We start from the raw sequence: 11,335 nt of genomic DNA, 5'->3' as shown, positions 1-11,335 counted from the left end.
CCAAACCCGCACTAAAGGGAAAACTGTCTAAATTTTCCAGCAATTAAGAACTTATCAAAGGTTTGCAATAATATTTAATTGGGAAAAAATGTTTGCAATAATATGATAAGAGTTGATTGAAGTAGGAAAACCCCTGTAAAGCACACTTGCAAATGTCAACCAACATTTGTGACATGTAAGACTTTTATTCTAACTAATGTCTTACTGAAAAACACTAAAATGAGAAACATAATGAAAACAATCTTATGCGCCTCATGAAGTAAGCAATAATACCATATTCTTTTTCTTCTCAATTGGGAGAGTCTTCAACATGAGAAATTGCTTGTCATTTTCGATCAACCAAGCACATGCTTTGATTTGTTCTTCTTCACTAAGATCTGGTATTGCATTTTCTTCTTCGCTGAGATCTGGTCAACTCATATATTTGATATAGATGGGATCTCTAAATCCCAGTAGGACTATACCAATCCAACACTTATTTATATTGCTAAATGCAGTAATGAAAGTCACGGCTTTAATCATACTAGCATCTATATTTTAGTTCTTTGACAGTTAACCTTCAAAAGCACAATATCTATAACAAGGAACTAACACCAAAGGCCATCAAAAACTAAAAATGGGCTCAACTGATGGTGGTCAAAAACCATGTGTATGGTCATCTCCCCAAGGAGGATGTAAAATTGACATAAGAAAGCAAATCTTCTGCAAAAGATCGTTGAATATGAAGAATATTGTTACAGAAGGATTTGATATGGATTACACATTGGCACAGTACAAGCCAGAAACCTTCGAGTCTCTTACATACAATGGAACTATCCGGAAGTTGGTGTACGATCTAGGATACCCTTGTGAGGTTTGTCTGTTCTGTCATTTGTTCTTACATTTCAGGAAGAAATTGATGTTGCTAACATATCAAATATTCAATTAATCTGGTTTAATATTGCAATTAATCTAGTAGTGTTAGTGCTTTTTAATTTCAACACTTAGCAGACATCATTTACTACCATTTTAAATTATGAGCAAATCATTCCACCCTTCCCAGATAAGGTTACAGAGCAAATAGACAATTCAATCGGAGAAAATAAAACATAATAAGATCACACCCAAATGGCAATTCAACCGGACAATTCACCCTTCCCAGATAAGATAGCACCCAAAAATACATGATGCTTACAGTAATAAGATCGCACCCAAAAATAAGATCGCACCCTAAAATACATGATCGCACCCAGATAAGGATGGAATGAAACCAGAAATACATGATGCTTACAGGAAGATCGCACCCAAAAAGCTAAAAATCTTTCAAGATAGAATAGAGTAGTGTCGCTGACCTAGAACAAAGGAAGAAGATGATTGCACGATCGAAAATCCCTTCGAAAATTGGAAAGTTAACAGAGTGAAGATCGTGCAGCCCTTTTGTTGTGAAATTTGGCGGTAGATATTCGACTTTGGCGCCCTAATCCTGAAGTTTGGCGTGCACAAAATCTCCCCGCGGATGAATTCGGGATTCTCATCGTTGTTGGAATTGTGAAATTACACCTCTTTAGGCGGAAATTAAACTCGGAATTCTTCATCCCCAATTTCCACCTTTTTTTCCTGTAGAATTTGCCGTTTCTTGCGTTACAAGGTTCCCAAATGAGGGAAAACTGCTTTCCCATCCTAAATTCCCTAGTTTAAGTGAAATTCTGTTTTATTTTACCGTATCCAAACATAGTGTTAGTGTATAGTAGTTTATCCACGTGCAATACCATTAGTGGAAAAGAAGCAGATGAGGTTGCTTGTGTTCTTCGTCAGCAATATGATTCCGGAAGAGTTTCTGTCAAGCGTCGAGTGAGAGACCTTAAAGCTTCAATTAAGTGGAAATTGGATGTAAAACTTTGTCAGTCTTGGATTGACGCGAATGAAGGGCTTTTCTTGGACATTGGGCGTGCTGAAGCTTTGAACAAATCTGCAGAAGAAAGAATTTGGGTAAAGTACAAAAAACTACCTCAACTATTGGTGTCACGACACTTTCATACCTCATCTTTTAAAATTGACAATGTCATACCTCATCTTATGAATTTGTGCCAATGTCATACATCCGTCAATTTTTCTGTTAATTTTCCTGTTAAGTGCTGATGTGGCTACATGCAGATCCACTCACTAATAATTAAATATATTTTTAATAATTAAAAATTAAAAAAAAAATATTTTTTAAAACTCTCTCTCTCTCTCTCTCTCTATCTCTCTAAGTCGTCCATTCCCCTCTCTCTCTCTCTCTCTTCCCCACCTTCCTGCAACCCAAAAAGAAAAAGAATGAGGAAGAATAAGAAAAAAAAAACCCAAACCAAATTTTGTTCGTCCCCCCTCCCCCCACCATAAACCCAATCCCTTGCAACCCAGAAAGAAGGAGGAGTAGGAGGAAGAAGAAGAAGAAAAGGAAAAAAAAATGGAAATCGTCTGTCCCCCCCCCCCCACCCAACCTGTAGAAGAAGAAGAGAGAAAAGGAAAACAAAAGGGTATGTCCCCCCCCCCCCCACACCCAACCTGCAGAAGAAGAAGAAGAAGAGAGAAGGAAAAGAAGAAAAAAAAAAAGGACACCTAGTTCGAACACCCAGTTCGTCCATCCGCCCCCCCTGCCGTGTACCCACCATCTTCCCTCCACATCCATTCCCCCCACTTTCCTGATTGAGATCTGGGTTTTTGTTTTTTTGGGTTGCAGGTAGTGGGTGCATATGATGGGTGGGAAGGTGGGGAGGTTGGGTGCGGGGAGAAGAGGGGGTGGGGAAGACAAATTGGTTTTTTTTTTCTCTCTTCTTTTTTCTGGGTTGAAGTTGTAGGAAGGGGGAAGAAGAGAAGATGGGGAGAAGAGAGAGAAGGGGGGGAAGGGGACGAACTGATTGTTGGTTTTTTTTTTTTGTTTTTTTAACTTTTCTTTATTATTTTAATATTTAAAAAATATTAAATGATTTTTTTTTAGTTTTTAAAAATTTTTTAATAAAAAATGGGCTCTGGATCAAGTTACGTCAGCATTTAACTGAAAAATTCACGCTAAGCTAACGGAAGGTATGACATTGGCACAAATTCATAAGATAAGGTATGACATTGTCAATTTTAAAAGATGATGTATAAAAATGTCGTGACATCAATAGTTAAAGTAGTTTTTTGTACTTTACCCAAATAATTTTGAACTTGATTGCTTCCCTGCTCCACTCTTGCAGTAAACCGGAGTAGGGATTCATGTGGTTTTCCTTCTGTTTTGCCCTCCTGCTATTTTATGTTGGCCTTTCCTCTTTTTTCGCAGACTCTTTTGAGCAAACTTGGTTGATAATAATGGGTTCATTGAACCAAAACGTTTGAGATTTATTTGAATTTTCTTATGTTATTCAAAACCATATTCCTTTACGCATCTCCCTTGCTCAGTTTACGTTCCGTGTTCAACTTCAGCATGCCGTACCTTTACCTCTATATATATAGGCTAATTATATTAGCACCTCACAAGTTGTTGAATAAATTTCACATACTTAATACACCTCACATCTAATTTTTCAATTAAAAATTATCTTAATACACCACACTTCCTTCCCCATAATACCCTCACACCCCACATTCTTAATATACACCTTACATTTTCTACATACACCCTCACATTTCTCAAATCTTGTAACACTCATTTTTAATTTTGTCGAATTATTTCAAATCATCTGAACGTTAGTTTGCCGAATGATATCAAATTGAATTATTTGAAAAAAAAAATGTTTAGGTTCATTTGAACGTTTTTCAATAATAATAATAATGATTTCAAAGCTACCATGTTGTTTCCATTTTCTTGTGCATATTTTGGTCGAACCAAGTCGACCTGCAAGAAAGCACCTTATGAATGACATTGACTCAATCTGCAATCAGTTTGCATGCCATGGTTTTTGAATTATGAGATTCATAAGTGTTAATTCTTGAACTATTAGATTGAGTGAGATTAAATAATTATCGATGTCGTCGAAATCACTAAAACAAAGAAAAATATTAAGTCTTACCTCATATAAAGCTTTCGAAACACCGATTTCATGTTCCGGTCAAAAATAATTTTTTTCAATCAACATGTTTGTAGTTTCATTGCTTAGGGTTTTATTCAACAATAGAAGGTGGGAAGGGTTTTAATAGTTGAAGTAAATAAATAATACGTTAAAAGTGATTTGGGGTGTATTTAGAAATTTTTTATTTTTTTTCAACCTAATAAGGTCAAAATTGTAATTGCATAGTAGGGTAAATAAGTTATTAATATTAAATTTTAATGTAGAGTACATTCAACAATTTGTGGGATGCTAATATAAAATATCTATATATATATATATAGAGAGAGAGAGAGAGAGAGAGAGAGAGAGAGAGAGAGAGAGAGAGAGAGAGAGAGAGGAAATGCTTTAGTTGGTAATCTTGTAATGAAGGCGTCTTTTCCTTTATGTTTAAAAGGTTTTTTTTTTTTTTTTTTTTTTTTTTTCTGCAGCATGTTTCTACAAATATAGATGTACCGTTTTTCAAACATGGCCGTTGCTTTTAACTTTTAGTTTACATGGCACGTGTCCTCGTAGATAGCTGTGTCATTAGTCAAACATAGCTGCTGTTTTAACCTGTAGTCTACACGGCATGCTTCTTTGTAGATAGCAGCACCTTCAACTTCAGCATGCCGTACCTTTACCTCTATATATATATTTAGAGAGAGAGAGAAATGCTTTAGTTGGTAATCTTGTAATAAAGGCATGTTTTCCTTTATGTTTAAAAGGGTTTTTTTTTTTTTTTTTTCAAATATAGATGTACCGTTTTTCAAACATGGTCGTTGCTTTTAACTTTTAGTTTACATGGCACGTGTCCTCGTAGATAGCTGTGTCATTAGTCAAACATAGCTGCTGTTTTAACCTGTAGTCTACACGGCATGCTTCTTTGTAGATAGCAGCACCATTATTCAAACGGATTGTCTGCCCTTCTAGTTGTGGTGCCCTATCATGCTTTTTTATTTTGTGCGATCACGGTTAAGTTACGTTAATATTTTATATTTTTATTATTTTTTGTCTTATTATCTTATTAAAAAATTAATATAAAATATGGACGTGGCTTAACCGTGACCGCACAAAATAGGAGAGCATGAAAGGGCACCACAACTACGAGGGCAGAGAATCTTGTCCTATTCAAACATAGCTACTGCTTTAAACTTTAAGTACAGCTGCTGCATGCATGACAATTTAGTGTTTTCAATGCATCAGACTTTTTTCATCACCTTACATAAGTGAAAATCACCTATGCTTTGTCCTTAAAACTCTCGCCTGGGAAGAGTTCAAACAAATATTAGCATATGACAATTCGAACAAATGATAATTCTGTTGGGGGACAAATATATAATTTTTGATGAGTTATGGCTGCATCTAAATTTGGGAATCAGATTCCCTACGTACTCTGTGAAGGGATCAAGTCAAACGTAGTTCATCCCTTAATTTTGGGAAAATAGTTTTTATGGTTGTATCTAGTAATAAAACTAGACTACCTACATACCCTATGAAGAGATTAAGCCGAACGTAGTTCATCACTTAATTTTGGGAAAATGGTTTTTACGGCTGTATCTAGTAATAAAACTGGACAACCTACGTACCTTGTGAAATGATCAAACCGAACGTAGTTCATCCCTTAATTTTGGGAATTATTTTTATTTTTTTATGATTGCACCCATTTTTAATGATAGGTTGCCTACGTACCCTTTTTTTTTAGGGATCAAGTCATACGTAGTTCAGTGTGTATTTTTTTCAGACCACCTTATAAGGCTTTACGTCTAAAAAGCTCATTCTCCTTCTATTCCTTTGTTGGTCTTTTCAGTTTCTGACCATGCTCGGAATTTAAATCGATTTCGAGCAATTTGCTTTTCAACATTGCATGCCATCGAGACTAGCTCATCAAATGTTTGAGGCTCTGCAACAACAACAAAAGTTCCGATCTCAGGTACGAGGTTATGTGAGCACATTTGTATTGTCGTCGCCTCGGTCAATTTCTCTATTCATTTGACTTGAGGAACTTTCCTTTTTTCGTCTCACCACCACCAACAATGTTAGCCTTAATGGCTAGCTGTGCAGTTAATGCTACAATTTCGGCATCTTTTTCGGCTAGCTTCCTTTGCATTTCTTGAAGCTGCTCCTCTAGACGTGATGTGCCAATTACCATGACTGACATAGACTCTACATCTTCATTTTTACTCTCCAACCATTTGGGAATGTTGTTCGAGGCAAATGCCTTGTAATGGGATTGATGTAGTCTTGTTTGAGCCATTGATTGTTTAATATGACCAATACATGGTCGTGACTTGGCTTGGAGATCGGGGAATGCCCCCTATGATTTCGAGCTAGAGTGGAGCCCCATAACTTGGTTTTTAAACGTGTCTTGAGATGTTTTTTAGATGCCCCCTGTAACATGTGGGCTTGAACTCTCATTGTCTCATTGTTGTGTATTTTTTTATTCGTCTTTTTGGACTTGACACAATTTGTCACCTTGTAGTGCCCCCATAGGTGGTATGGGTTAGCAACCTTGACTTTACTTTCAATGTACCAAGCTTGTGATTTGATATTTGAGACAATATTGTCTTTCTTGGCTGGTTGTATACGTCCTGTGGTATTTTTTCTTGAAACTTTCTTTTCTTCTTTAAAAGAAACCACCCTTAGAGGCTCCGCAATGATTAAAGCGATTGGAATTGAGCCAACTATGATTTTAGTTGTGGTGCAAGATTTATCAGCTGCAAGTGCGTTAGTCTTGATAACTCTGTGCTTTTTAGTCTTTGTAGCTTTGGTTGATGCAAGTGGAGCCTTAGCAGCTACATTTGGGAGGCCTTCAGTAGCTTCCACAACATCATTTTCACTTCTTTTCTTCCTAAGAACTTTAGCAACTCTTTTCTTCACATTTTTTGTGGTGTTCTTTGATGGAGTCTTCTTCTGCACGGTCTTTGCGACTTTGGCAGTTGCCTTGTTGGCTTCGACTCCAGGATTTGGCTTTGGGATATTGAGCGAAGCTTGTGCTTGATCAATGATGAATGACATTCGATAACCAGCATGCTTTACACGTCTTACCTTGGCATGAGTTGTCGGAAGCTCATGGAAGTAAACAATAACTTGTGGTGCCATCTTGTTTCCTGCGAGAAAATAAGTAGCACATAAGATTTCATTTATTCATAGTTACAGATGAAAAGGTGAATGGGTCTCACCGAGCGTGCCAAAAATTATGTTGAGTAAAAATTGTACCCAATATGTAAACAAATAATTCACTCAAGGTGCGTAGCCTAGAATGGGTCAAACTCAAATTAATAAAACCCTCTTCAGAAAAAATGAACGAGGATGAAATTGTGTCGAATGAATTATTTGTTTACATATTGTTTACAATTTTTACTCAATAGTCAGATGTTGAATCCTCCACCATAACCCAAGAAAAAAGAACTAAGAACCCAAGAAGGGCTCTGATACCGTGTGAATTTTGGAAGGTGGTAATTCACCGATTCTCATTAATTCAATTCTTTGTACAATACTACTATATGTCGCCATATGTTTACAATCAATTCCTACTAACTAGCTACTAATTGACAGTGTATAATACAAGATAGGAATGTAATCAATTACAATATATTAATCCTTGATATCATTGATTGACTCATAATATTGGCAAGTATCTTGCTGATGATCCTTGACTTTCTCAACAAGTTTCTCCTAAAAAATACATAGTGACCGATTTATGAAATTACAACTGGACCAAATTCCAAATTAAATTCCTTCATGTGTAGTACTCTTGTCTACGAATTCGTAAGCGACAACGGAGTCGAATTTGGTGAATTATGGAGAGTTTCAATGTCTTATCAAAAGTTGCCATAGAATCGTAACGACGTCCGCCATCTTCTTATAAACACATTTTTGGACAAATAATCTGAATATAACTTCCAAAAAATTTCTTCTTGCTTGATAATAAATTTCTCTAGTCTCATGAATATAAAAAAATAAATTTAACTCATCACTTAATATTGTAATTTAGTTGTACTTATTATAACTAAAATATGTTAAGTGAATTTCGTAAATAATGAGTTTAATAAAAGATGTTAAGTTCGAATTTTGTAAATAATAAGTTTAATAAGAATTTATTATGACTAATCATTTGTGTGATTTAGTCCAAATTACAGTATTAGTGTAAAGACGCATCATTTTAACCAAAGATAACCGTAGGCAAAAAGGTTCGCACATTTGTCTTATTTTCAACTTGCAATTAGTAACAACGTACAAAACTCGTCGCATCATTAGGTCTACTCTTCATTCATTGGTACAGAGAGTCAAATGAATCAGTTATTCATCAGCAACTTTAATTGCAGTGGTAGTTGGAGGCTTTTAGTTTGCTACTTGGACAAATGGTTTTAACTCCTGTTCTGAAAAAAAATTCAATTTAATATTCAAATTTGTGGATTTGGATTAATCCAATTCTAAATTGTGGGGATCCTAATAATTTTCATATTCTAATCATTTATCGTATATCGTACGGTTAAAAATTATTTTAAATTATTTTATTTAAGATTAAACACAAATGGTATCTAACAAAAACTAACGGTACGATTTACAATGAACGGTCATGATGTGAGAATTCCTAAGATCTCTACAAAAGGGATCCGGAGAGGATCCTCATCCCAACTTTGTATGGTGTTCATGTAATAGTCTTTACGCTCACTGTCATTCAAAATTATTTCCCATTACTTAATTTAACTATTCAAGCAATCCATGCCCGCAGAGAACTTTGTTTAATCCCAACTCGTTAGCTATAATATATCAAGTACGAAAATAAAACAATAAAATAAATCCACTCAAAAATAAAACAATAAACAATGAAAATGACAGAACACTTCACCTAATAAATCGAAGATTTTTTAGCATATAAATCAATGTAGACAGCTTAGCTAGATGCACAAGCACTGATCCAATGGCTTCTCTAGAGGAACCAAAAGGCCTTCCTGACATTCCTCTTGATGATGAAGCAAGGAAAGAAGAAGAGAGCTACTGCCATGCACTGCAGCTGGTGGTTTCTTCAGTGCTGTCCTTCTCCATGCAGTCAGCAATTGAGCTTGGCGTTTTTGACATCATAGCAAAAGAGGGTCAAAATGCCAAGCTCTCTTCATCTGAGATCGCAGCTCACATCGGAACCAAGACCCCTGACGGACCCATGATGCTAGATCGCCTTCTAGCTGTCCTGGCCAGCAACTCCGTGCTCGACTGCACAGTTGTTGACGGTAAACTTGACAAGTGTTTCCGGAGGCTCTACGGCCTTACCCCTGTGTCCAAGCACTTTGTGACTAATGAAGATGGTGTTTCCTTAGCCCCTGTGCTGACTTTGGTTCAAGACGAGGCCTTCTTAAAAGGCTGGTATGTTTTTTAGTCAAGACTTGCTGCTCAACCACATTTTGAAAATTGGACATGTTCATGTATGTATGAAGAGGATCAAAATATGTCCCAGATTCGTTGGTCATGAGCTTCGTATATACATGAATGTGTCCCATATTTGTTCAAGGATAAGATCGGAAATAAGGTTTACAATTTTCATTCCAAAATTTTTGGCCGATCAAAATTTGCAAATCGGAAACTGTTAAATTATTTTAGAACCGGAGTTCTCTCCTTTATGGAAAAGTTTTTATTTGATCCGAAATTTTAATGGTAGAATCGAAAATTCCTAATCTAACTAGCACTACCCCTAGTCTAGATCTAAGAATACAACATTAAAGTAGCGATAGCTAACTCTAATTTTGTGAACATCGACAGGCGTCAGGTGAAAGATGCAGTTATTGAAGGAGAAATTGCCTTTGACAGAGCTCATGGCATGCACCACTTTCAGTATCCAAGTGTCGACCATAGGTTTAATGAAATATTCAACAAGGCAATGTTCAACCATAGCACCCTAGTTATGAAGAGAATTCTCAAGCTCTACAAAGGTTTTGAGCACGTTACGCAGCTTGTTGATGTTGGTGGTAATTTGGGAGGGGCAATTAATCTAATCACTTCTAAATATCCACATATTAAGGGCATCAATTTTGACTTACCTCATGTTATAAAACATGCCTACTCTTATCTTGGTACGACTTTAAATTTATATTATTATGGCCTATAATTTGAATTCTATCTTTTCTGCGTAATAAAAGATTGGAGTCATTTATTTTGCAGGTGTTGAAAATGTAGGAGGAGACATGTTTGAAAGTATTCCAAATGGGGATGCCATTTTTTTGAAGGTGATTTTAAACTCCTCATGCATTATTTTTGTTTTTAAATATTTTGTTTGACCTGAGAAAAGTAATATTATAAATTGGAATTTTCTCTTTATTTGATCTTTTATACCATGAGGAGCCTTTTTCCAATGAATATCATTAACCGAAGCTTTTCTATTTAATTAATAATTCCATTTTTGTTGGGACTATTTTGTAGAACATACTTCATGACTGGTTGGATAAAGATTGCATAAAGTTATTGAAAAATTGTTACAATGCAATTCCAGACAATGGAAAAGTGATAGTGGTGGAGGCACTTCTCCCAATTAAGCCGGATTCTAACCTATCTGTGAGGACCAACGGCCAACTTGATCTGCATATGATGACACAAAGCCCGGGAGGGATGGAGAGGAGCCAAGAAGAATTCATGGCCTTAGCAACTGCTGCTGGATTTAGTGGCATCAGATATGAATGTTTCACTGCTAATCTTTGGATCATGGAATTCTACAAGTAGAGGAGTGTTGTTAGGTTCATGGTCCTGATAATCCCACACGCAAATACCTAATAATCCCATCTTTTTCTAAGTTTATTGTCTATCATACAAAATAAGAATACATTTTTATGTATGTGTAACTTGACGTTTGAAGGGGACTATTTTTGTGTGTTGTTCGAAGGGATTTTTAGTAGCTAATTAATTTCAGTAGTTATATATACACATAAGTTTTATGTTGGGACCTGCTTATATTTTATGTTGCGACTCATACCAAAACTTTATTGATATGAAGTAAACAAAGCATTAACATCGTCGCGAAGGTAATTAAGAGTTAACCAACCCCGGAATGAAATATTTTAGCACTATCAGAAAAAAAAAATGATTATTTTTTCTGTTGGAAATTTAGTATCCAAACTTTTGATTGAAAATATATGTTGTCTAGTTGTTAATAAATAGATGAGTAATGCTCAATAGGTCAAAATTTTAGACCATATTTGCAAATCATGTAATGTGTCACCAAAAAAAATTAAGTACGTTAATCAATGCTTAAGTAATAATTCATTCATCAACAACCACATCATATATTTTACAGAACATATTTAATTAAATAGTAT

The 11,335-nt window shown here is 35.6% G+C and overlaps 1 protein-coding gene and 1 long non-coding RNA gene across 2 annotated transcripts; one reads left to right on the top strand and one right to left on the bottom strand.

Moving 5' to 3' along the window:
* Window positions 1–1,280: 1,280 nt before the first annotated feature.
* LOC126619808 (uncharacterized) lies at window positions 1,281–2,209 on the bottom strand. Its single transcript, XR_007622161.1, has 2 exons — window positions 2,048–2,209; window positions 1,281–1,948 (listed from the first exon to the last, which is right to left on the bottom strand). It is a non-coding gene; the product is annotated as an uncharacterized LOC126619808 (long non-coding RNA).
* A 6,716-nt stretch (window positions 2,210–8,925) lies between these two features.
* On the top strand, window positions 8,926–10,957 carry LOC126617782 (caffeic acid 3-O-methyltransferase-like). Its single transcript, XM_050285834.1, has 4 exons — window positions 8,926–9,395; window positions 9,789–10,099; window positions 10,188–10,252; window positions 10,446–10,957. Exons 1-4 carry the CDS (start codon window positions 8,956–8,958, stop codon window positions 10,740–10,742), a joined length of 1,113 nt encoding a protein of 370 aa, XP_050141791.1. The 5' UTR covers window positions 8,926–8,955; the 3' UTR covers window positions 10,743–10,957.
* The last annotated feature ends 378 nt before the right edge of the window (window positions 10,958–11,335 follow it).

This window comes from Malus sylvestris, chromosome 4 (assembly GCF_916048215.2).
Source record: "Malus sylvestris chromosome 4, drMalSylv7.2, whole genome shotgun sequence".
Classification (NCBI taxonomy): domain Eukaryota; kingdom Viridiplantae; phylum Streptophyta; class Magnoliopsida; order Rosales; family Rosaceae; genus Malus; species Malus sylvestris.
The sequence above is the reverse complement of the archived record's forward strand: the minus strand, read 5'-3'. Positions and strand labels throughout refer to the sequence as shown.

Excerpts from the sequence above, each read along its gene's own strand:
- LOC126617782 (XM_050285834.1), top strand. The coding sequence starts at position 8,956 with ATGGCTTCTCTAGAGGAACCAAAAGGCCTTCCTGACATTCCTCTTGAT. Across the intron at positions 10,100-10,187 it reads ACATGCCTACTCTTATCTTG|GTGTTGAAAATGTAGGAGGA; the intron begins GTACGACTTTAA and ends TTTATTTTGCAG. Across the intron at positions 10,253-10,445 it reads GGGATGCCATTTTTTTGAAG|AACATACTTCATGACTGGTT; the intron begins GTGATTTTAAAC and ends ACTATTTTGTAG.